Source organism: Fukomys damarensis, unplaced genomic scaffold (assembly GCF_012274545.1).
Source record: "Fukomys damarensis isolate Sample0158 unplaced genomic scaffold, DMR_v1.0_HiC HiC_scaffold_30, whole genome shotgun sequence".
Classification (NCBI taxonomy): Eukaryota; Metazoa; Chordata; class Mammalia; order Rodentia; family Bathyergidae; genus Fukomys; species Fukomys damarensis.
In genome coordinates this window covers 30,858,664-30,885,916 of record NW_022900942.1, presented here as the reverse complement: position 1 = coordinate 30,885,916, position 27,253 = coordinate 30,858,664, and the positions used below count along the sequence as shown (strand labels likewise).

The 27,253-nt window shown below is 35.8% G+C and overlaps 1 protein-coding gene across 1 annotated transcript in view; it reads left to right on the top strand.

Moving 5' to 3' along the window:
- Positions 1-214: 214 nt before the first annotated feature.
- LOC115333223 (uncharacterized) overlaps positions 215-27,253 on the top strand; it is a 39,740-nt gene continuing 12,701 nt past the window's right edge. The window contains exons 1-9 of the mRNA NM_001371788.1: positions 215-322; positions 2,539-2,769; positions 3,259-3,465; positions 8,049-8,282; positions 9,696-9,849; positions 9,945-10,054; positions 10,603-10,716; positions 11,413-11,559; positions 22,484-22,584. Of these exons, the coding sequence (NP_001358717.1) occupies positions 239-322; positions 2,539-2,769; positions 3,259-3,465; positions 8,049-8,282; positions 9,696-9,849; positions 9,945-10,054; positions 10,603-10,716; positions 11,413-11,559; positions 22,484-22,584 (1,382 nt within the window). The 5' untranslated portion in view covers positions 215-238. The remainder of the gene's footprint in view (positions 323-2,538; positions 2,770-3,258; positions 3,466-8,048; positions 8,283-9,695; positions 9,850-9,944; positions 10,055-10,602; positions 10,717-11,412; positions 11,560-22,483; positions 22,585-27,253) is intronic.

Sequence of the window (27,253 nt, the reverse complement as noted above, 5' to 3'; positions counted from 1 at the left end):
AATCAAAGCAAATCATTTATTGGCCTTTTGTTTGACAGTCTTTTCAAGTTTGTTTTTTTTTTTAACCAAGATAACAATTTGAGACACAGCTTCCTTATTCAATTTCCTTAATGTCAGCCTATATAAGCACTCTTTTACCTACAAGTTCTCAGTCTTCTCTTAAGAGTTTCTCCAGTTTTCCAAAGCTGTTTCCTCTCCCTTTTTTCTTTTTCAGTGAACTGTTTGATCCTTTTTTCCAATGGACAACCCAGCATTTGAAATACATGAAGATGGAGCACAGAATATTTTGTCTGTGGGAAAGATGAGCACCATATCCAGAATGATAATGTGGGGACTTACACTGTGAGGTTACATCCCCCCAAGACTCTTTAACAGAGCTCAGGAAAGAACCACTCACTCTTTAGATCATCACTCCTCAAGAGATCAAAAGCTAGCATCTCTTGCTCTGAATATTTCCTGCTGTGCCTCATTCTCATAAACCTCTAGGTCATTATTAATGGCTTTACTCACTTTGAATGGCTACTTAATGATTAATGTCACCAAGTAAAAAACTTTTATCAGGGCCTACTAGAGACACTATTTTATCCATGCTGGTTCATGGATTTAACATCAGAGAAGTTAAAGGGGGAAGTTTTTAATTTATTTTTTTCAGCTCGACTTTTATTGTCCCTGTTCATAATGCTTTCTTTATCAGCTTGAGGGAGCAGAATACTATTTTATCTTGTCTTCTATTTAAAGATTTAGGTTAACTCCAAGTTGAATCTACTAGTCAGAAAATACATAAAGGGGTTGAAATTGTCATTTAAACATAAATAGAATATAAGTATTATTTGAGAAATGTTGGTGTGTATGGATACATGTGTATTTTAGCATGCATTTACATGTGTGTGTTGTATGTGTGTTGTACTAGATCATGGTAGGAATTGCATTTCTTATTTTTTTTGCTTGTTTGTTTTTGTGGTATTGGAGATCAAACTCAGGACCTCGTGCTTGTAAAGCAGAAGCAGCACCACTGAGCTACATCCTGGCCCGCAATTGCATTTCTTAATGAGAATGTGGTTAAAAAACAGTTTAAGAAATGTTGATGAAAGCCAATAATTAAGAAATATTAACCATGTCTAGTAAAGTAATACTCTTTGAGATATGTGAAGTTATATGTTATCCTTTTCTTTAAATTAACATGCGAGCTTAGAGATTTATGTAAATTAAAACTTTCCATTGAGAGTGTTGGACTGCCAGAATTAATTTAAATTTTAATGATCCCCAAATGATATGCGGTGGTAACACTGGTTTAGTGGAAAAAGCCCAGAATCAAGAGAGAACTTCTTTTTAGATTTTCAGTTACGGATAACAAGGTGGATTTTCACAAATCATTTGCTCCTTTCTAAGCCTCACCAAGAAAATGGGACATAGAGGTTAATCTAAAATCTTTAGGATTCTTTCCATTGCAAAATTTCTGTGTTTCTATCTAGAGTCTTGTTAAGCCCAGGACCCTGACACAGAGCTCTTGCAAGATGCCATAGGCCAGGTATCTTATTAGGAAAGGTAGTATCTCCTGTTCTGATGGTCTCCCGATTCAAACCAGAGATAAAACATAACTTTTAAGTCTACTTTAAAAAAGATATTCTTTCATTTTGTTAATCAGATTTAGTTAAAGTTAGTAAAAAGACAAATTTAAGAAATTAAGAGAAGAGGTAATTTTTCTTTTAGGGAGAAAGTTAAACAGTAGAATTCCAACCTCAAGATGTCAGCAGGGGTGGTTTCATTCTAGATCTCTGTGTTTGGTTTATAGATGGCTATATTCTGTTATCTTCAAATGAACCCCCTCATGTCTGCCTGTATCTTGATTACTGTTTTGGTTTTTAAACATATATATATATAAAATATATTATCTTAATTTTACAGAAGTTTGGGTTTCAATGTATTACATACATGTATATATTTTGAGTGTCCATTGTCCCATTAACCTGCCTTGCATCCCCTTCTCCCCATCTTTATTCCCTTCCTTTTCTACTAGTCTGTTTTCTGTTTTCCTCCCCACCCCTTTTGATTTTACATATTAGGGACAACATGTGACATTTAACTTTCTAAATCTGGCTTATTGTGCTTAATACAGTGATTTCTAGTTACATCTATTTTCCTGCAAATGGTATAATTTCCTTCTTTTTTACAGCTGAATTATATGCCATTGTGTATATATGCTACATTTTCTTTATCCAGTCATTCACTAATCAGCATGTAGGCTGATTCTGTAGTTTGGCTATTGTGAATTGTACTTCCATAAACATGGGTATATAGGTACCCCTGTAGTATACTGACTTTAGTTCCTTTGGGTGTGTATTGAGGAGTGTTACAGCTGGGTCATTTAGCAATTCCACTTTTAGTTTTTTGAAGTACCTCTATACTGATTTCCATAGTTGATATACTAATCTACATTCTCACCAGTAGTGTAGGAGGATTCATTTTTTCCCCTACATAATGAGGTACTATTTCTAATATACCATGAATAGAGAATAATGACTTCCTAATTTCTCTTAGGAAAAGAAGAAGCAGTGGTCATTAGTGAACATTTTCCTCACATGTCTCTTGGCCTGCTTTGCCACCGCAGCAATGGGAATATTGATTGTCTCCTTGGTTTACCTTAACTCCCAGCCTCACTTAAATGTTCAGATTGAACCTGCCTGGCCTCTACAAACAACAGTAGTTCCCAAAGTACAAAAGGCTGTTGACCCCAAATTCCAGTTTCTTAACCATTTACTGCAGTCAAAGGTATGAATCATAATATTAGGAAAAGTAATTTTCTAAATAATTATTTCAAAATCATCTTTCCACGGCATGTTGTTAAGCTTTGTTGTCTATTGGAAAGGCAACAGGAGGAAAGGAGATGGAGGATACAGAAGGACAGTTGGGTTGATTTGGGCCTCCGGCAGAAATTTCTTCAGTAGATAATTCTGTGTGTCTAACTGGAGGGGACTATTTCATATAATATAAATAAATGGAAAACCTTCTATTCATCTGCCAAGTTAGGTGTTCTTTTTATGTCTAACAGGTTTTAGACTGGTAGCATTGAGTATATCACTATTAACTTTGCTGACCTGGGGCAGACCTATTCCTTGCCTTCAGAACTCCAGAATTAACTTCACTGCCATTGCCTTTTCCTTGTTTCCTTCTTCTTACTCTGTAGGTAGGTCCTGGTGCTCTCACATTCCTTAGGAGATGGCCTCCATGCTGATGGTTGCTTGTTTATGATTTTTTTAGGTGTTTGAGTTTCCTGGTGGTGCAATCCAGTGGGCCCGGTACAGGAACAATATCAAAGACTATCTCAGTGATGAAGAAGAGGCCTTTGGCACCAGCTTGAACAATCAGAAATCAGAGATGACTCTGGGGACTCTGAGAATAAAAAGCCAGGGCATCCGGGCCCCTCACTGGCACTTTAATGCTAATGAACATGGCTATCTGGTACAGGTATAACTGCTCCACCCACACTCTGCTTTTAAGCATCTATTTTGTATGTCCTCAGGGTATTCTTTAAGTTGTTACAAAATCTACTTAACATCTACTTAAATTGTTAGACAAATATCCAGACTTTGAATTAGATTCAGTTAGATTGGTTAGCAATGCCTCTGAGCATCTGCATGTTTAATTACTTTGAACATTTTTATTCAGTATGAAATTATATTTCACACACTATTGTTAAAATAATATTACTATTTAGTCCTCTGAGCTGAAGCTAAAATTGGCATCTCTGATCTAATGATCAAAGAAACAGCAGCTTTCCTGTAAAGAAAAAAGCAGCAGTCAGAATAACAAGCTAGTTTGCTGATGTTCAGTTGGGAGTCTCCAATGTGAGGCCAATTGGATGCCCTTTTATGGTTTAGACCTTTCACAATATTCTGAAGTCAAGTGAAATACAGATAGATGGAGGTGAGATAAGTGTACTTACTTGAATTTCAAATTATTTGTTAATTCCAAATAACATTTCTTCTGGGTCCTGGGGAAACAGTAGCAGCTACGCTTTTCTAGAACATGCAGAGTTTTGTCTTACTCTGGTGATCTGTTTAACAGATGTGCAGCCAATTTTATGGTGTATTTTTTTGTTATTGTTGACTCCCCTACCTTTTCTTATTTGGACAGTTAATTCAGTTTTAGAATTTATAACAAGAAGAGAGGTTATATTTGTCTATATGAAACCAAATCTTTATTTCTCATGAAAGGCTCAGAGAGATTGGGAATTTTTCTAATATATATATATATATCTATATATATATATTCAGATACATATATATAGATATATATATATCTATATATATTCATATATATTTGTGGATATTTGGATGTAAATATTTAAAGTTGTTGGCTGGCCTAGGACAATGTCGTTATTTTCTGACTTTTTGTTTTTTTCCATAGATATAAAATATGTAAAAGGGATACTCTCCCAAAGATTACTTATTATATTCTTGCTAAGCAGTATTAGAGAATAAAGAGAAAGTAAAGATAGCTAAATAGGCTTTTCTGGAGGGGGATCTCTACAGCAAACTCTCCACTAGAGAGACTGACCTGGAGCATGCTGGAGTGGACAGCAGGCTCTGGATTCCAGCTTAGTCTAGGGAGGCTGTTTTGGAGTCCAGAGAGAGTTTGTAATGTGAGTATCTAAATGTGGACTATATGGTGTTGACTATTCTCTAGATCCCAGGAAAATCACTGACTGTGAGATCACTGAATCTTATAGTTAGGGCAAGAAACCAACAAATAGAATGAAAAAAAAAGTTTTTCTGCTGCTCTCACTCATGTAGACTGCTTCTGCCTCTGAGCATCTTCAAGATCCCTTGGAGGTGGGGCCTGAGAAGCAAGGCAGGTGAGGTTGCTGGTGTGCCTGGCCTGTTCACCACTGTAAGGGTCCCATCAGCCACCATGTTGATGCCCTGAGAAGAATAAATAGGTATTCCTGTCCTTCTTTGGAGAGAGCTCTTTAAAGGTTCACCTTTTCTCTTTAATTCCCAACTGCATCCATATTATACATGTCTGTATAAACAAAACAAAGACTTAAAAAAAAATTATTTTATTAGTACATGTTCGTAGTTCATGCAGTTTACAGTCTTCTTGGGGAGTGGTTACATGTACATACCACAGGTTGATTTTTAAAAATCTCCTCTCCATTTCCCTCCATCCTCCTCAACTGCCCTATCTCATTTTTCATTCTTGTTGGTATTATTAATCTTAACTCAAGTTATGGCATATAATGTTTCTATTAATTGAAGTTATGAGGGTCCTGTACATGGCATATCTTTATTTTACTTATTTCCCCTTCCCCTCCACATCACTCTTCATGCTTTTTCCTTTGGACCATTTCCCTATTGCAAAAGATCCATCTCCTTGTCCCCTTCTATCTATCCTTTATTATTTTCTTTGTTTGTACTTTACCTCACTCAACATTTTATTTTCCACTTGCATCCTTGTCCTACAAATATCTCAGATCTGCCATTCTTATTCTCTTGTACATAGATATCACATTTTCTTTCGTCATCTGTTGATGGGTATTCAGGCTGTTTAGAGGATTTAGCTATTATGAGTTGTGCTGCTGTAGACATTGGTATGTATTGCTGTAATATGAGTACTTAATCTCTTTGAGAAAGATAACTTGCAGGGGGATCACTGGGTCATATAGAATTTCTAATTTTAGTTCTTTGAGAAATCTGAATACTGATTTCCATAATGGTTATTATAATAGTTTACATTTCCACCAACAATGAAGGAGGGTTCCTTTTGCAACACAGCCTCATTAGCATTTGTTATTGTTTGATTTCTTAGTGATTACCATTCTTTCTTGAATAAGATAGAATCTTATTTTAATTTACATTTCTTTAATGGCCAGAGATGTTGAACATTTTTTCATATAATTGTTGATCATTTGTATTTCTTCCTCTGTTCATTTCTCTTCTCCATTTGTTGACTGGAAGTTTAATTTTAGGTAGTTTAATTTTTTTGAATTCTTTGCATATTCTAGCCGTTGGTCTGAAATTCTGGCAAAACTTTTCCTATTCTGTAGGTTTTCTCTTCACTCTACTGATTAATTCTTGTGCCATGCAGAAGCTCTTTAGTCTGATATAATCCCATCTGTTGATTCTGCTGTTTGTTATTTCTTGTCCAATTGAAGTTCTGTTTAGATACCATTTCCTATACCTATGTCTTCAAGTGTTTTACCTATTTTATCTTCTAGTAGGTTTAATGCTTCTATTGTAATGTTTAGACCTTTGATCCATTTTGATTTTAATTTAGTACATGATGAGAGATAAGGGTCCAGTTTCAATCTTCTACATACAGATAACTAGTTTCCCCAATACCACTTGTTGAATAGGCTTTCCCTCAACATATGCTTTTGGCCCATTTGTCAAAGATCAAATATCTGAATGTGTCTGGGGAAGTTTCTTTATCCTCAATTCTGGCACATTGATTTATGTATCTGTTACTGTTTCAGTACAATGCTGTTTTTATTATTATTGCTTTGTAGTATAGCTTACAGTCAGGTATTGCTATGCCTCCTGCTTTGCCCTTGTTGCCCAAAATTTTTTTTGCTATTCTGGTTCTCTTTTGGCTCCATATGAATTTTAGGATTGATTTTTCTAGATGTATAAAGCATGCTGTTGGTATTTTGATTGAGACTACATTGAATTTGTACAACAGTTTTGGGAGTATAGCCATTTTGACAATATTGATTTCTGCATATCCAGGAGCAGGGGGCATCTATCTATTTTCTGATGTCCTCTTCAATTTCCTTTTCAAAATACTATAGCTTTCTTTATAGAGGTCTTTCACTTCCTTGCTTAGGTTAATTCCTGGTTATTTCATTTTTTTTTAATCTTACTGAGTTTGTTACTTTTTACGTATATAGTACAGTTACATTCATCATTAGGATCTTGTACCCTTACATGACAGATCTTGGCTCTCATTTTTCCCCCATACACCTGCTCTCCCTCACCCCCTCCACCCTCCCCTATTTACAAACACTTTGGATATTTCATTTTTCTTGAAGCTACTATGAATGATATTATTTTCACAGTTTCCTTCTCATCCCATTAATTATGTGCACAAATGCAAATTACTTTTGTGTGTTGATCTTGTATCCTGCTACATTGTTAAAGTTCATTACTAATTCTCATACTAACTTTTTACTAATCTTTGGTTCTTCTATGTAGAGTATCGTGTCATCTGCATATAATGATAATTTGAGTTCTTCCTTTCTTATATGTGTCCCTTTTATTTCTTTCTTTTGCATAATTTCTCTGGCTAATGTTTCAAGCACTATGTTGAACAGAAGAGGCGATAGTGGACATCCTTGTCTTACTCCTGATTTTAGGGGGAATACTTTTAGTTTTGTCTCATTTAGTGTGATGCTGGCTAAAGGTTTGCCATATATAGCTTTTATCACATTCAGTTATGGTCTTTCTATACCTGTTTTAAAGACTTCTTTTTCATCTACCTATGTAAATATTACAGTATGTGAACATGAATTTCTGGTAAAACAGAAATAATAGTATCTTCTCTAATTACCTTAAAAGATAACACTGAGGAATAGCGTAAAAAATGTGAGAAAGTATAGAATTTCTATCAGCAGAGTTAAAGTCTGGTATAATATGGATGAAAGTGTAGACTTTGGAGCCAGACTGCTTAGGTCCAAATCCCAGCTTCACCATTGACTTAGATGAATAGCCTTGAGAAAATGTTCTTCTAAACTCAGTTTTTTCACCTGTAAAGTGGGGATAATAAAGTGTTATGCTTCATAGGGTTGATATAGGAATAATTGAATTGAATCAGGTAAGTTGCTTATATGAATACTTGAAATAATAAAAGCACCAAGGTTTAGGTCTTCTTCTTCTTATTATTAAAATTATGGTCAGGTCTTAGCTGGAAAGTGCACACACATTAAATTTTCATAGGCTGGTGGTGATAGGAAAAAAGTCTAAAATAATACCTTAGAAAGTGGCAGTGAAAAAAGATGAAGAAAAAATCGCTCTAAAGTGAAATGGGATGCTTCTCTGTTTATATTTCAGGGTACAGCATGGATTGGGGTGGTTGATGATGGTGGTGAAGTAGCTACCACATACAATGTCACAGCTGGCCAAGTAATCTTCTTCCCTAAAAATACCCTGCACTGGATTAAGAACGTGGGTAATGAAGACTGCTTTTTCTTACTCTTCTTTTCTACACATGATGAACTGCAGACTCTGGATGTCGATGATGTATTTTTCTCTACACCTGAAGACATTGCTTCCAGGTCTCTTAAGGTATGTACCAATTTTGAAAATGCCTCTCACCATGAAGATATTTATAATGTAGTCACAAGGATAGTAGAACTATTTGTTTCTAAGGTAACAATCAGCACATATCCAGAAGAAATTTGCTCATACGTATGGTAACATTTGAGTCATGGATTCAAAAGTGTATTTTGTATTCCTACTAAAGACAAAAGTTGCTGAAATTGAGTTACTTTTGTTTTTCTTTATGGAGGGCTTCCTTAGAAAACTACAATGTGTTAGCAGGAGATTGTGATATAATCAATGGAAAAATTGCTGTAATTTATATCCTGAAAAAAATCATAAGTTTACTCATTCTTTCTGTGGGTAAAGTTTGTTGCAGATATTGGAATAATTTTTTCCTGATCTCATGCAGAGAACCCAACAAGAATTGCTATTTTAAAAAAATTATGTATTTATTTTTTTGAGGTACTGGGGATCAAACTCAGGACCTTATGTTTGCAAGGCAGGCTCAGTGTCACTGAGCTAAATCCCTGGCCCCTAAAATTTATTTTATGCAGATACTTACAACAAAATTGTGCATGTTAATGGGGTACTATGTGGTATTTTGATACACACACATTGTATGATGTTTAAATCATTAAACATGTCCTCATCCATAAACATTGACCATTTTAATGGCAAAAACTCTTAAATCCATTCTTCTAGCTTTTAAAAATGTACTATACATTATTGTTACTTATTGTCACCCTATGATGGAATAGCACAGCAGAACATGTTACTCCTATTTAAGTATAAATGAACTTTTCAAATGTTATTATTATTATTTTTTGGTACCAGGGAGCAAACTTGGGATCTTATACTTACAAGGCAGGTGGTGGCACCACTGAGCTAAATTTCCTGCCCTTGACCTCTTCAAATGTTTACAGTGTTACTGGGGCAGTGGGATGACTGATAATGGGGCTGGGACTGGGTACAGAGGGTCAGGTATGGAAGCTAGAAAATGGATGATGATGTTGCAAAAGGGAAAGAATTTGTGATGGCCAATGATGGGCAACTGGAAAGATTTCTGTGGTAAGCTCAGGAATCTTCTTGATAAGTTTTTGAGACTATTTTACAATATTCTAGTAGTCTAGTGCTATAGGGAGAAAAAAGAGAAACGATTTATCAGAGCTAATATTGGTAAGGATGTGAACCAATGTGTATTTTTGCAGGATTTTTATTTACCATAAAATACCAATTATTTGAAAGCAAAATACTAAAAATTTAAGGGATCTTTACAAGGGTTACGAGAATAAAGTCAACTGAAGTCAGCTGTTTTGCCTGGGTCATGGAGAATCACAGTGGTACTAATGCCATCCTACTCTCAGCTGCCAACATTTCTATTACTATAATTTGTGGAATGTCCCACAACTATCTTATATAGTTTCTTATGTTTTTCAGCCTGAAGGTGGAATTAGTTTCATTAGAAAATTTCATAAGCAAACAGAAGACCAAGGGGTTAATCTTCCTCAGAACTTAGCAGAGCTGGTTATGAATGCTAGTTACATACAATCTCCAGATAACCTTGTGTGTAGATACTTTTTTGACCTTAAAGGTATGATATGTTTTATGAAGCCTTTTTAACTATTTATACTTTACTATTTTGAAGTATTTGATCTTATTTAATTTCTTAAACCTCATCTGACTCAGGTTCAAGAGAATATCAATTTCCAGGAGGAGTAATACAAAAGGCACATTATTGGAAAAATGGAAATGACCTAAGCAACAATGAAAAAATTTTCAGTGAATTCCTGAATAAGGTAATTGAGAAAATGTTTTGATGAGCATTCACATGGATGAAATATGAGATTTAGATTGGATTCAGGCTTCTTTTGAACAAAAGGCAAAGAAAGATCTAGCCGAACATTGGCTGACTTGATCAATGTAAATTATTCATTGAAGCTTCAATGCAAATCTAGGAATTTAACTTCTGTGACATGGATGGTTACATTAGTGAAAAGACTGGTTACTTGTGTGAGTTCTCTCTTCATTTGTTTTAAATGCTCAACTGACCATATTGCATAGATGTGGCATCAGATTCCATAGGTTCAAATTCAAGTTCTGCCACTTAGCTGTGTGATCATAGGTAAATTCCTCTACCAACGTAGATTTTATTTCCAGTCACCAGTAAAACAAAAGAGAATAGTACTGTGGACCTTACAAGATTGTTGCAAGGGATAAGTGTTAAGGTCATAAAAAATTGCATATTCTCAGAGATGCATAAATATGAGTTATTTTCATGATTATATGAATTAAGTTTTTAAGTAGCATGTTGACAAAATAACTGGATTTCTGTTTCTTTATTAAGCATGAAAATGCTCTCAGTTTGAGTACACTCAGAATTTACAACAATGGATTACGACAACCACATTTTCATTTTAATGCAAATGAAATGGGATATGTATTAAGTGGCTGCGGAAAGGTAATTTCTCTGTAAACATTTTTTGTGTTTTTTTTAATGCAGAAAGAGGCTAATGGGAGGTTTTTTTGTTGTGATTGTTTTAGTGCAGTTGTTAGCAAAATGAAATGACTGTCCCAATGACTGTCCCAGGCAGTTTCGACAGCTGGTACTACGCAGACCCTGTCAAATGGTCTCCAAGTTGGATGAGTCAGAAAGATTCAAGATGTGTGTGAGAATGAAACTAACAATATATTAGAAGTGATAAAGACTTACCACTTTCAATGGAAGGTCTGAAATACTTGCTTAGGTTTTGAGAGTTTTGCACTGTCAGGTAATGCAAAGTGGAATTGGTTGCTCTTTGTGATACTGTGAAATAGCCATTTGCTTCTCAGTATAATGTGAATAGCTGTAGCTGGGAAGGTGTGAAATACCAATATGGTGGCTATATATTCCAGCTGGTCCAGGATACTCCTGATATAAACTTGTTTTCTGGGTGAAATTAATAATATTTACCTAAGTATATTTTTATTTTCATGGGGCTCTATCTCTGAACAGAAATTTTTGTGAAAGATGGCCTCTATTTTCTGGACTTTACTGTCACTAAGAAGTCCTCATATAAGCACATGTCTTTTAGTCACCTGTTCTTTGCTCTTAATATTTATCTTTAATGAGTATTTGACTTTTTGTACTTAATGTAAACATGATTTTCTCCCTTAGGTGGGTATTATTAATACTCAGAGTACTATAGAATTTAACATCCACGTTGGAGATGTGATATTTTTCCCCATTGGAACCCAGCATTACATTAAGAACACATGTGATGAGGATTTGCTTTTTATTCTTGCCTTCAGCACTGCAGACAAGGTAAGGATAAGTCCAGTTTAGAGAGAAAGCTGTGTTAGTAATCTGTAGAATATTCTGCTAAGCAATGAGGGCCAAATATGGCTGTCAATAAATAACTGTGTGTTAAATGAATGGAGGAATGAGTGAGCTGGTTGAAACTGAAGAGCAAGGAGAATGAAAAATGTATCATTTGGTTCTAAAGAGTTCCAATATATCAAATTCCCTCTTAATTTCCCAAATTCTGAACAACTGAGAAAAGCCAAAGAGTCAGTATACAGAGATCCATGAAATCATCTTAATTACTAACCAAGGAGATAATTAGAGAATATGACTAATATCTGTGGGCAAATGGATTTCCTAATATCGATCCCAAAATTGGCTAGGCATACCCATGTTGAGGCGAACCCTTAAACACCTTATGGCATAAAGTAACATCTGCTCTTCGAAGAGGGAGGAGTTGAAGTGAGCGTGCCCTCCTTGTTCCTCTTAAATGGACTGGAAGTGGAGGGAAGAGAGAAATTGAGAGAAAGGGCGATAGGTGAAAAGAAAAGAAGAGAAAAAGTTTCTTATGAGAGAAACTTCTGAGTAATAAAATAACATACCTCCTCATGATATTTAAGCACTCAAATATGATCTAAGCTATAAAGCACAAATTAAGAAAAATTATTCACACACAAAAAAGAAAAATTATTCACTGCATTAATTTTTTGCATTTAAAAATTCATCCTATAATTTTTTTATTAGCTGGGATAATGTGTTGAGAAATGGATAAATAGCAGGAAACCTCAAATAGTGTAAGCAAATGTCTTTCACATATCTTCTTTAGTAGTACCCAACTTCATCCTACTGGCAATAATTCTGTCATTATTATACCCTGATGTATTTAGATTCTCCCTTGTTTAAGAGTTGCTCACCCTTGAAAGAAGTAAACTGCAATGTTCAGCTAAAGGGAATAGTGTTGCTTTGGTGAGGAAGACATTGAATTCATTGGTTGTCAGTGATTTAGCAGAAATTCAAAAAGCCAACTATTTTTTAATTGAGTTTATTGGTACATTTTAGGGATACAGTACAGTTACATTGGGATCTTGTACCTCTACATGACAAGTCTTTTTAATGTTAGGTCAATGAAAGCATTTAAAAATTTTAAATCACTCAAAAAAATTGCAAAGCAATTAGTAATCACATTTATTTTTGTCCCTCTTTTCAGGAAATTGGGCAAGTATAAAGAAAGCTTTTTATCTGTGTTCGTTTGGCTCTTACAGATGCAGTGTGCTGTAGGTGTTAACAAGGTCAGGCACAAATTAAATGTAAAATAGAGCAATTGCTAGTAAAGTTGCTCCCAAATGATTTATATAAAACCTGTATCTAGATGACCTTTCCCATGTATTGCTGCTACTCAAGTGATTACTGTCCTCAGAGACATTTTCATCTCTGTTTGTAAGAAGTTTACAATAGTAAAATCTGAGAAGAAAAAATTCCTTTGAACCAGACTGGGTCACCCTTTCAATTATACTTTCTTCTATCTTGTAGAATAAGTATGATCTACTACCATTTCTCTCCTGACTTGCCTCAGGGGCTTCCTAACTTGGCCATCTTTGTGTGTGCATGTGTGTGTGTAATTTTTATTTCATTTATATATACACTTTTATTTCATTAAGTTTCTTGATACATTTTAGGTATACACTATGATCATATTCATCATTGAGAATTTGTACCTATACATGATCTATCTTTTTTTTTTTTGTACCGGTGATAGAACTCAGATCCTTGTGCTTACAACACTGGTGGCAGAACCATTGAGTCACATTCTCCTGTGACTCTTGTTTCACTTAAGAGTATTGCCTCACAGGATGATCGCTGTGAGTTCGAGACCAGCCTGGGCTACATAGTGAGTTCCAGGTCAATCTCAACTACATAGTGAGACCCTGTCTCAAAAAAACCAGAAAAAAAAAAGAGTATTGCCTCAGTGTGCATTCATTTAGCTATAAATGTCTCTATCATAATTTATGGCTGAGTAGTACTCCATTTTATTAAAATAGTCTGTTTTTCACAAAATAGAGACATTCTTTTAATAATTAGTCAGATCAAGTCATTCTCTCTTCAAAACCATTTCACCCAGAGAGAAGTCAGTTTTACAAAGTCCAATGTGACCTACCCTCTTCCATCTTCTGCCCCTCTCCATGCTCAATCACCCTATGGCCCACTCCCACTACCCCTGTGACCTTGTTCATACAGCTCGTGCTCATGGCTGCTCAATATGATGTAACTTCCGTATGAACCCAATACCGGTATGAACACTTCTTGGCCATATGACTTTGTTGTTCTGTTTGTCCATCACGAGATAGAATTTCATTCCCCCTTTCTTAAATCTAGGCTGTTCTCACGACTTGTTTTACCAGTAGAATGTAGTGGGAATGACATTGTGTCAGTTCAAAGATTAGGTCTTCAAAGGCCTTTCCTGCTTTTGCTTTTCCCTTAGAATCATACTGAGCCATGTGATGAGATGTTAATCCCTCTGAGACAGGGAACCATGTTTCAGAGATCTGAATGAGACCAAAGACAGTTGGTCTCTAGCCAAGGTATCACCTGAGCGGTAACTGGTGTTAGACTTATAAATGAGTCCAGCCGAAATCAGAAAAAATAGCTACTCTGCTGAGAGCAGTCTAAATTGCTGACCCACCAAAAAGTGAACCAAATAAACTGTGTATTTAAGCCCTCAAATTTGGCATCTTGCCCTGTTGGGAGCAGAAGTAATCAGTGAAGTAAGGAATGCATTGTATTTATCAAAGGATTAGCCTACTGTATAAGATGATTATGAAATATTTCATCATTTCTCCACTAATTTTAAATATCATTTTTTACCAAACATGGTCTTAGTTCTACTTCTGGGTTCTCCGTTATTGATTTGTTTGTTCTTTATGGTATAGTTTCTTCAGTATTGTGTTTCATTATCTGGAAGGACAGGTCTCACTGTGTTACTTTTTTCTTTAGTAATTCCTAGCTAATCTTGTATTTTTGTGCACTTGATAATATTTTCCACATTCCAAAAAAAGTTGAGTTTTTAAAATTGGAATGGTTTTAAATATATGATTTAAGAAGTATTGAAAAATATTGAGCAGGCTCATCTAGAAACAATCTTTTGAATTATTTATGAAGTAATCTTTTATATATTTTAGAAGAATTTAAATTTTTCCCCACATATTTTTCTCACAATTCTTTTTTTTTTGGAAGTAAAATAAAAAAGTTTACTCCATCGATGGGGATTGATCACACCTAGTGGCATTGCACTGATCAACTCCCCCATTGGGTTACAACAATTCTTATGTGGATGCATGGACATCTTTTGTTAGAAATGGAATCTTTTTCCATTATGTTCTATTATTTGTATTTTTGGTATTTAGAACAATTATTGACTTTAGTATATTAATTTTATAACTTACCATCTTACTGAACTTTGTTTTTAGGAAAATACTTAAAGTTGATGTTTTTAGCTCCAAAGATCATATGCTTGAAAATAATATCATTTCCTCTTTTCCAAACTTTTTATTCTGTATCTTGGCTAGGACTTAATTATTTTGATTAGAACTTTCAGAATATTGCTGAGAATGATGGCGATGATCACTCTCTTTTGAACCTTGCCTATATGGTTTGCTTAAATTAGATAATAGCTCTTTAGGAGAAGGGGCTATTGCTAGTTTTTTAAAAAGATTTTCTCTCTTAATCCTTAGCTTAATGCCTTGAATATATGGGACAATAAATAAATATTTTGTATTTCAAAGATCACTTATTGCAGACTATATGCCAGACTTTACACTATGAAGTGTGTAAAGATTGTCTAATTTCAGCATTCTTTTTGGCCATCTACAGCCTATGGCTTTGGAATTAGCTAGAACCAGTCTCAACTCTGGCTCTCAGTCTTACAGTCTTGGGGACTGCGGAAAATATATGTCATTTTTCTAATTTCATTTATCCCCTGAAAATCTGGAAAATAATAGTGACTCTCATGAGTTTGTAGAGAAAAATGAGATAATATAGGCATCAAAGCATATAAAAAGTGTTCTGAATTGGGCTGGGGATTTAACTCAGTGGCACGGTGCCTGCCTGGCAAGTGTAAGGTCCTGAGTTCAATCCTTGGTACACATGCACAAAAAGGTTCTGAATAAATAAATAAACGTGGGAAATACAGAGTGAACAGCATGGGAAGGGGAAAGCTATGGGTGCAGAATTGGATATGTTGAGTTGAAAATGCCACTAGGAGGTAAATTAGAGTATTCAGAATACTCCACATTTATTATGACCATGATCCTTTCCCCTGAAAACCTATTATATATTTAGTGTTTCGTGGAGTGCTGTTTGGGGTATGTGACATTCAGAGGGGAGAGGGAGGCAGGAGGAGAGCTGGGATATTATTTTTATTGGGGAATAAGACACCATTTTGTCATATCTGAAGGTTGAGTTGTAGATACTTGGTTACTAAGGAAAGGATATTAAATTAGAAAAGAAAGTCAAGGAAAGGAGGAAGAAGCAGACCAGAAAATACAAATCAATAACAAAGCCCAAGTTGTGGTGAGGGTATAGCAAAGAGGTTCTGAAATCTGAAGCTCTGAAAGGGGCTGTTTTTGGAAGAGCTTAGGTTTTGGCCACTTGGTTAAGGATTGAGAACCTTGTAAGGCACAAAAAGAAAAACCACCTAATGACTTGCCCAGATATGAGAAGTATTGAAATTGACAACTAGGACAAATTTTTGCTTTGGTTTTCAAGGGCAGTGCTTTTGTTTCCTTCTCGTCCTCATCCCCGTCCTCCTCCTCCTTGTGCTCTTCCTCCTCCTCCCCTTCCTCTTTGACTTTGTTTGCTTTCCTTCTTCATCTTCTTTGTCTTTTCCTTCTTCTTCACTTGTATTACATTCAAATTAAATATTCTTTCTTAGATTTATATTTGATATGTGAAGTTTTAAAATCAGTTTTAAATAGTTGTACATGATGCAATTACCTAATTATTGCATACTATCTTTACTTAAATGTACTTTTCTTTTGTTTTTTGAAATAGGGTCTCTGTAGGCTGACCTTGTGCTCACAGCATTCCTTTTGCTTCAGACTCCTGAGTGCTAGGGTTGTAGGTATATACTGTCATACCTGGCTTAAATATGCTTTTGAAGCTGCATATTTAAATTATCTTTGCAGAACATGTCTGCCATGGGATTAACAAAACTATTTTTTATTGTTAACTCAAACAGCCAACTCAGAATGTATTTCTAACAAAAAAGTGGCTTCATATTGAGGATATACTCCTAAGTGAAATAAATGAGTTGCACATGTATAAATACCAAATAGTTTCTCTGGCATGAAAAACTATAATAGTACATAAGATCTTAATGAGATAATTAACAATGTGAAATAGGAAGAAAAGGGCTAAAGGTGTAGGGGAAGTGGGAAGGGTAGGGGAAGGAATTAAGGGAAAAGAAAAAAACATGATAAAATGAAAAAATGGATATAAAGCATTTGTAAATAGGGAAGGGAGGAGTGGGTGAAGGGAGGGCAGGGATAAGGGGAAAAATGAGAACCAAGACCTGTCATGTAAAGGTACAAGATCCCAATGATGAATGTAACTGTACTGTATATCTAAAATGTACCAATAAACTCAATGAGGAAATAAAGGTGGCTTTCTTCATACTTTTCAATTCCATTCAAATATATTCCAGAGAAAACCATTTTATTTTGAATTCACATTCTAAAGTACAGGGGAAAAGAGGGTACAAGTGATAGAAATACATAAAATAGCTTGGAGACTCACGTGAATTTGGCATTTTGAAATAAGGCTTTCCCACCTTCAGTGTTTCCTAACTTACTCACTTGGTTATCTCTCATAGGATTTTCCTACAGGGGCAATGATTCCTAAAATTTTCCATATCTTTAGTGATCTGGAGGTTTTTCAAACCTGGGCAATGTTCCCTAGTAAGTTGAATAAATGAAATTGGAAATTAATATATCTCAGGTCATAAACATAAAGTGAAATCCATATAAAGAAAATATTGCAATAAAATTTACAGCTGAGATGTTAAGAACTTATAGTGGATCTTTTAAATATGTCACTGCTGAGGATTCCTGTATAGGGCCCTGTATTTTGATGATATTTCCTAGTCTGCATGTCAAACCTGTAACCAGAACCGGAGTCTGCAGCCGCTCTGCCTCTGGGCATCAGATGGCGCTCGTACACCACCAGAGGAGTTTTTGCAAACCAATTCAGCCTGAAGTTTCTGTGATAATTATGGCTGTAAGGGAAATTTTCAAAACATTTTTCACTTCTCTTATTCCTAGGATCTAAAGACAGAGAAGAGAGGACATTTATCAGTTTGTAGGGATGAAGTGATAAAAAAATGAACAACCCACCCCCTCAGAACAAAAACATATACCAAACAACAGCTCTGGCATCTACCAACTAACTATACTCTGATCTAGTGTCCTGTTTGAGGTTTAGTTTTATCTGTGAACTGGGTTTAGTGACATATACTTGGAAAGAATTTTTAAGAAAAATAAGAATTGAACAAAATATATGATGAATTATTTGCTTCTCATGCTTTTTTTTTTTTTTTGGTACTGGGGATCGAACTTGGGTCCTTGCTCTTGCGAAGCAGGACACCGAACCGCTGAGCTAAATCCCCGGCCCTGCCTATGCTGCTGAATAGATAGCAAATTGCAGACTAAGACTAACCAAGAATTTGAATAAAAATTCTTCATGGACTCACTTTCAGTCTTATTACCTTTAAGGGATAATACCTGTTTCTCTTCAATTAGGCTGGCTATTTGTAATATGATTGTGTATGTATTCATTCAGTTATGGATAAAATATTTACTACTATGCTCCAGGTACTCTGCTAGGTACTGGTGAGAATAAGATAGTAAGAATAAAATCCCCGACTTCATAGAATGGATGTTTAGTGGCAGTAATAAACAATAATCAGGAAAACAAACAATTAGTATGTAATCACAAGTATTTACTATGAAGGAAACAAACAAATACTATGGTTTTAAAAGATAACAATAAAGGGAAGGATATCTCAAATAGGATGGTCAGAGGCAGCCCTTCAGGAGAGGTAAAATTAAAACAGAGGAAACAGAGATGAAAGTAAATTCTTTCCTGTAGAGTAGGTGGTAAAACAATCCAAAAACTCAGCACCTACTAAAAGATTGACATTATTATCTTTCATTAACAGCTACAACTATATTTATAATAATATATTAATAACATCCATTTTGCAGTTTCTATTAATGTATTTCTTTGGGAGATGATGTCATCTTTATCTTTTTTTACTGTAACACTTTACATTCAGCTTAGTCCACAGTAGGTGCCCAATAAAAGCTTCCTGAGTGAATAAATGGTTACAGTAATCATCCAATGTAGGCAAGGTTCATTTCAGAGATATTAAATGATTATGGTTCACAAGAAAAGAGACATAGGACTCAGATTTTGACTTTTGAAAACATTTTACTCCAGTGCTCTTTTATTCCAGTCTTAAGAGTTGAAATCTTACCTTTATGTTTATGGAAGTTAATTCATATAAGAGTTCATAGGTGAGGTACATATAAACAAAATTTGACAGAAAACCAGTGCAATCTTGTATAGAATAAGTTGTTTCTAGGTAACACTGGTGTTAATCCAAATGGAACTATCCATACCACATATCCATCACCCATAATATTTAAGACAGGCTTATGCCTGTTTATTGCTGATTCTTGGGCATGTTTCACAAACCAATGATAAGCTTCAAAGTTTAATGCTTGTGTGAGTCATTAATAAAGAATGGCTCCAAGCTTATGAAAACATTGATGACAGCATCATACATCATGCAGAAAGCCAATCAATATTTTAGAAGTGGTAGACAGATTCTTTCACATCTCCATTCACTGTTCCTTTTCAAACTTTTTTTTAATAGGAGGTGAAGTTCATAGGAATCTCGTGGGTCTTTTCTGTGTTGGTAAATTAAATTGCTTGTGAAAAATAAATGAAGCAACTTCAGGAGAAGCAGAAACATTTCTGACCATGAAAAATTTCCCACTGGGTTCAGGAAAACTACCTCAATGACTCTTTCTCAATTTTAGGTGGAATCTTTGCACTGCATTGTTTCTTTAAATATAAATCTAAAATGGCCATACTACCAAAACTTCTATACAGATTCAATGCAATGCCAACTGAAATTGCAATAGTATATTTCACAGAACTAGAAAAAAGAATCCAAAAATTCATTTGGAACCAGAAGAGACCTGGAATAGTAAAAGCCATCCTAGGCAACAGAGACATGGCAGCAGGTATAGCAATTCCCAATTTAAAACTATACTACAAAGTCACTGTGATAAAAACAGCATGGTCCTGGCAAAGAAACAGACTTGAGGATCAGTGGAACAGATTGGAAGATACAAAAACACCTGCAGATGTACTCAGCTACCTTATCTTTGACAAAGGAGCCAACCATCTTCACCGGAGGTAAGATATTCTCTTTAATAAATGGTGTTGTAAAAACTGGATCTCAACCTGCCAAAGATTAAACTAGACCCTTATCTTTCACCATGCACTAAACTAAAATCCAAGTGTATTAAAGATCTAAATATTTAGAAAGTCACCAAATTTGCTGGAAGATAAGTTAGGCAGAACTCTGGAAGACATTGGCATAGGAAAAGACTTTATGAACAAAATCCTCAGTAGCACGGGAACTAGCAGAAAGAATCAACAACTGGGATCTCATCTTATTAAAAAGCTTCTGCGCTGCAAAAGAAACCATCAACAGAAGTAACAATCTACAATGTGGGGAAAAATTTTTTACCAGCTGCTCCTCAGACAAAGGACTCTTACCTAGAATATATAAAGAAGTCAAAACAACCAACCTCCCCAAATATAAAGACCTGATTAAAAAATGGGCATCTGAAATGAACAGACATTTCTCAGACAAAGAAGCAAAACCAGCAAATAATTATATGAAAAAATGCTCCACATCACTGGTCATTCGAGAGATGCAGATGAAAACAACACTGAGATTCCACTTCACCCCACAAAGAATGGCTGCTATCAAGAAATCACACAATAACAAATGTTGGCAGATTGTGGGGAGAAAGCAACCCTTCTCCATTATTGGTGGGAGTGCAGACTGGTGCAACCACTATGGAAATCAATATGAAGATACCTCAAAGAGCTAGGTCTAGAGGTTCCACTTGACCCAGCCATCCCTCTGCCAGGAATCTTTCCAAAAGAATTGAAAGAATAATATCAAGTGATATATGCACACCTATGTTTATAGCGGCAGTTTGTAATAGTTAAAGCTTGGAAACAGCCCATTTGCCCATCAGTTGGAGACTGCATAAAGAAGATGTGGTTTTTCTCTAAAATGGAATACTACTCAGCCATAAAGAGAAATTAGATTTATTCATAGGAAAATGGATACATATTGAAGATATACCCCTAAGTGAAATAAATAAGTCACAAGTGTATAAATACTGAATAGTTTCTCTGGTGTGAAAAACTATAATGGTACATAAGATCCTAATGCGATAATTTACCATGTAAAATAGGAAGAAAGGGGCTAAAGGTGTAGGGAAAGTGGGAAGGGTAGGGGAAAGGAAATAAGGGAGAAGAAAAGATATATGAGAAAATGAAAAAATTGGAAATAAAGTCTTTGCAAATAGGGAAAGGAGGAGGTGGTGAAGGGAGGGCAGGGATAATGGGAGAAAATGAGAACCAAGACCTGTCATGTAAAGGTACAAGATCCCAATGATGAATGTAACTGTACTGTATACCTAAAATGTACCAATAAACTCAGTGAGAGAAAATATATAAATCTGTTCATCACTGAGCTAGGTTTTGGGAGAGATGCAAAGAATACAAATTTTCCCACCAAGGAATCTGTTTCTCCTTTTTCGCAAAAGCATTTCCTGAGTACACTGTGCTTACCATGGTAGGCATCAATTGTTCAAGGTGCTTTTCATGTAATTCATAGTCCCACAATCTGTACTTACAAATATGAACTTGAGGAAATGAGGTCCACAGAGGTTAAGTTACAGCTATGGTCACACATACAGGAAATAATAGTGGTAGGGTTCAATTTAGGTGGTCTGGCTCCAGAATCCGAGCTTCAGCAGGGTTCCTACCTTACGGGTGCTCACAGCTTGATGGTGAAGACACAAATAGGAAAAGACATCCTGGAGTCCAGCAGGACTGTGAAGAGAGCAACCGAGGAGGACTCCCATACCTGGCAGTTTGGAGGAGCTGAGAAGCTTGAGACAAAGAGAGAGAGAGAGAGAGAGAGAGGAGACACATTGGCTGAATCCACAGATTCGTTACAAGCAAGCCAAACAATGAAAAGCACCTCTTCTCTCCCTCTCCTACTTGTTTGCCATTAGCTGTGTCATGCTGTTGAAGTGGTACTACAATTTTTGATTATTTAAAAAGTAATCTAAATAAATAACCAATGGCAGCGAGTAGTGGTGCTTGGGTTGCTAAGACACTACAGGGATTGGACACACAAGGTATTTCACTTTGAGCTTTTGCTTATTATTTCCATTGTAGAGGCCGAGCCAGACTGTAAATCTCAAGACGGAGGGTCCCCCAGTGCCATATAGAGCAAAGGGGAAAGTGAAAGAGTAACGACCACCGTGAGGCTGAGTCTCTTAATTCTCTGTTCGCTTATTGCCCTTCAGAATCCTATTGCTTCCAACTCCTTTCCTGGAAGTACATCACTTATTCTTGCCTCTCTGTGATCCTAACGGACCCAACATATGGCTCACTTCTTTGAAGAAACTTCCCCAGAAACTCACCACCAGCACTGACTCCCACGTCAAACTCCTATCATGCTTGAAATCGCAAACTCTTAACACACGTATATATAACTTCATTGTTCGTCTCATCACTTAGTATGTGCTGCTTTGAAGAGCTGATCTTTTCTTATGGTTTCATATTTCAGATCTCTCCATGCTCATACTCAGTATTCTTCCTTAAACCAAGAAGCTCTACATCTGGGATGAGGCCTTCCATTAAAGCCAAGGAAGTCACGACTGTGTGTCTGTGAGTTTGTTTTCTCCTTTAATGCTTGTAAGAAAGCTAAGTTACCTAATCTCATTTTGCTTAGAACCAGTTCTTCTTCTGATTAATTCTGCTACCAACACTTTTGCACAATCTTCACTTACATTAAAGTTTCAAAAATGTGTGAGTATCAACATGACTGTTGCCACTTTGGAGAATATTTGCATTGCTTTTTATAGCCTTAAAATTAAAAAAATTATAATACACATAAAATATACAATTAACCATCTTAACTATTTTTATATCCTTTTAAAATTTCTAAGATTTTGAGCTGCATAATAAGACTATATTATGTTTTGTACTGCTAGTGTTACATTTATACTTCTAGTAATTCCTAAGTATATAGAGCTCCAGGTATCACTCATTAAATATATTCCATTGGAGCATTCTTTCCTCCTTTTTCGTTTTTTTAGTAAAAGTGAAAACACATGACAGATACATCAGGAAAATATTTACATAACAATTTCATTACACTTAAATTTGTATTCCTAATTAATTTTTGGTCACGAAAGGCTAATTAATGAGTTCCCAGTTATGGCCAACTGTGCCCAAGCTTATCACATTGTGCTTTTCACCTCCACTCACTTTCAGTTTTCAACTGTTATTTAGACTCACAACAGGGGGTAAAGTATTTTTGACATTATACTGAGTACTACGATTAAAGATCTAAATACTAATAATGTGAATACTACCACTGCTAATAGCTAGCACTTATCAAGCACTTGCTCTGTCGCCAGGGCTATTCCGGCTGCTTCACGTAGATTGCACTCAAAACATTGATTGTAGTCAATATTCAGAGTATACCACATTTAGCAGTAAACCTTCAGAAGCCAGGGGACAGTTGTGAATACCCTCCAGAAGGAATGCAGCCCTGTTGACACTTTGATCTTGACTTCTCTGGAACTCTGAGCTATTGTGGTGGCCCTAGCAAACTGATTTGGTAGCTCACCCAGAAAAACAGGTGAGTGGCAAACTACACTAGATTTTCAATTCCTTGAATTATTTATTTTTTAATGTCCCAAATCTTACTTAGCACATAAGCGAGGAACGCATTAATATTAACTAAAGCCAACAAAATATAGCATCACTGTGGGCTTTTAAATGGCAGGGGAAGCAGCTGAGTAGGGAGCTGAATTTGAAGCTAGAACTTACCTGCTGTTAGACAGGGAACTATTTCTGTCAGAGGAGGATTGAAAGTACATAGTATTGGCTTCACCCATGATTGCAAATGTCAAAATTTCATTAATTTGATTTTTAAAGTTTAAGGTATTCTGCCATTTGGTTACTCAGTGTATGAATAGAATGACATTTATTTTACTTGGCTCTCTGTAAGCTACACATGCACATTTGTTAGAAGGGTATCATTTATCCTTTTAATGAGCATTTTGAGAGCACACCATGCTGGACTAAATAAGATGTATGGTCTGAAGGACAAGAATGTATTACCAAACTTTAGACTCTAATAGAAGACAAATGAAACACACATGAAATCTTAAATTTTGGCAAAACAGTGTGTCATTCAGTGGCAATGAGTGAAACAAACAGGACAATATGTCTATACAGTTCAGAGTTGGGAGAAAACAATTGGTCAGGAACTTGTAAGAGAGGTAAGATTCTGAATGGACTTTGATTCCTTGCAGTGGGTAAAGGAGGGCCTTTTAGGTGTGGAGGAATAATTTGGCCCAAAGCAAGAGTGACTATCATCTGCATTTCTAGAGAAAGAATTTTTCTTTGCTGGAGGGGGGAATTTAAAAAAAAAGCTATTTATTTTGTGCCTATTATATTCCAAGAATTGTGGTAAATATCAAGGTTTATTAATCCATAAAATATCCCTATCAACTACCTGTTACTAACTCCACTTCTGGATGAGGAAATTTGGGCTAAAGGAGGCCAAATCACTTGCCAAGACTATATAGCTAGTCAGGAGTATAATAGAGCATTGTTCTCAAGTCTTGCCTTCACAATAGTCAGGGGTATAATAGAGAATGGTTCACAAAGGTGCTCATCCATCTGTTTCGAACTCAATTAGTCCTAATCTAGATGTAGCTCATGTATCCATCTGTCTCTTCAAGACTTCTCTTCCTTTAGTTTATTTAGAGGAAGGTGAGTTTCTGTCATCTTTCGCCTGAGTTATTTATCTGTAGCACATGTGTCTACTCATTTCTCTCAACTTGCCCCTAGGGGGTTGGTTGTTCCATGGATGGTCACTGCCTGTACCCTAAGATCATTGTCCTTATGATATGGTACTGGTATCATAATACTGGTTTCAGCAGAACGACGATGTCCCTTTTTTCTCTTTGCATAGTTTCAGTTACCTGTACCACCTTTGGTCAAAAAATATTAAATGAAAAAATTCAAAAAACAATTCAAGTTTTAAATTGTGTGCTATTATAGATAATATGATGAAATCTCCTGGTGTCCCACTGGGATGTGAATCTTCCCTTTGTCTAGCATATCAACCTTATAACCACTGCCCCCCAGTTAGTCACTTTGTAGTCTTCTTGGTTATCAGACTGACTTTATGGTATTGTAGTTCTTGCATTCATGTAACCTTTACCTTACTTAGCAGTGGCTCCTGGGGGGGTCAAAGGAGTGATTTGGATATGACAAAGAGAAAGTGCAAAGTTTGGAGTTATTGACATAATAAGGAAAAAATATCTGTATGTTGAAGTTGTTAAGATCTGTGGTAAGAGTTTGTCGATAACATCTCACTTTGTCTAATTTACAAATTAAACTGTTATATATATTATATATGATAATTTTACACTAGCCATAATTTCAGGCATCTTGAAATATATCCCTTGGGAATAAGAGAGGATGATTGTAGAAGTGTTGACCCTGCCTGGCCTCTTGCAGTACACTGGGAGCCTCTCAAGGGTGGACTCTCCACACCGTGGTTGTCAATCACGGCTGCACATTAAAACCACTAGAGAAATGTTTTTAACATTTTCATGCCAGTGTAGGGGTCTCACTGCAAGGTCTCGAGCATGACTTGGACTTCAGAGTTTAATAGGTGATTTTTATGGACAGTGACCACTGCAAATCTGCTCTTTACCATTTCATAACGTCATTTCTGGGAGGGTACGATTCTCAGTTGGTGATTTATTTAAAACTTGCTCTAAAGCACCTTTTTTTCTGAATGATAGAATAAATTGGTGAGCAGCATCGAGGTCTGGGTAGAATTAGAGATAATTTATAGAAAAAATTGAGATTGTTTGGATCTCAGTGAGTAAGAATGATATGCAGCAAGGTGCATGTGTTTTGTTTGGTGAAGGGATGACAACTGAGCCAGACAGGAGCTAGGGGAGGCCAAAGCCCAATGTGCAAGAAGCATCGGGTGAAGGGTGGACCTTGCTGCTCTGGCCTTCTGAGTTAAGAGTTACTGACCATAGAGATGTAAATTTACCATGTAATTTGGAAGAGTGTATAGGAAAGGAGGGATCCCAAACATGGAGCAGAATTAAAATCTCCTTTCAGTTGCCCCCTTTCCAGAGCTGCTTGATTGGCCAACTGTGTAGTGAGGGGCTGGGATGTAGGGTTGGGTCCACATTGAGATTTATTACCAGGATGCTACCGTGAGGTTTCCTACTCCTCCCTGGTGGGGATGAGGCCACGGGGTTGGGTCGAGGAGGGTAGCTTTTGTGTGTGTGTGTGTGTGTGTGTGTGTGTGTGTGTGTGTATGTGTGTGTTTGATTTGATCTGGACTCTTATGTATTTTATAACAGTTTTTTAGCTTCATACTGTGTTTCATTTCATTTCTGTAATCTAGAAGTTTTAAACAAGAGCTCTAAAATAGTGGGCAGGCAGAAAATGGGAGGAAAAAGCGAGAAAATTCTTCATGATTCCTCTTAAAATTTGGAGTCATGGTGATAGCTGGCGAAGCCTGGATGAGCAGTATTAGTATTGCTTCAGTTGCTCACTGAAGTTTCACTTGTTCTCTGTAGACATTTTCTTGGTGCTTTTCTGCATCAACTTGGTCTTCAGTAATAGGCATGATCTGATGTTCAACCAGAAAGAACGACATTAAATAACATTAAATGACCATATTTTGGCTCTTCTATTATATTTCTTCCCTATTATATTTAGTTTTAATAAGCCATTAATTTTTCATTAAAGTGCAATACAAACATTGAATTTGGTCTTTCTCCATTTTTTCGTTTCTGCCCACCACTGGAGGCAATGATGTAAAAAATTTATTATTACCTGGGAGGCCTGGATTAAAAGGTTCAAATCATTCTCTTTGAAAGACTACTAGAGTCTATGGACATAGCACACTGAACACAGCTGATCTCCTCTGAAAGACTACTTAAAAATGCCTGAGTATTACACAGTTTGTCTTTTGTAAAATGGCGATAATTTTAGTATTCACTATGGAGGGTTTTTGCAATTTTTGTTTAAAAATGATTAATATTATTTGTTTTTTAAAAACTATTTTATAATGCTGAAACAATTTGAGTGACAAAATCAATCAAATAATGTTGGCTTATAATCCAAAATATAAAATAAATATCAATACTGATACCAATAAATGATCACCTAGTAAATAAATAGGAGGAAAACACATAAATCTGAGCAAAAGAATTACAAACAATTCTATTTTGTAATGCCAAGTCAAAACAAAGTGACTAAAGGTAAACAAAGCAGACATTAA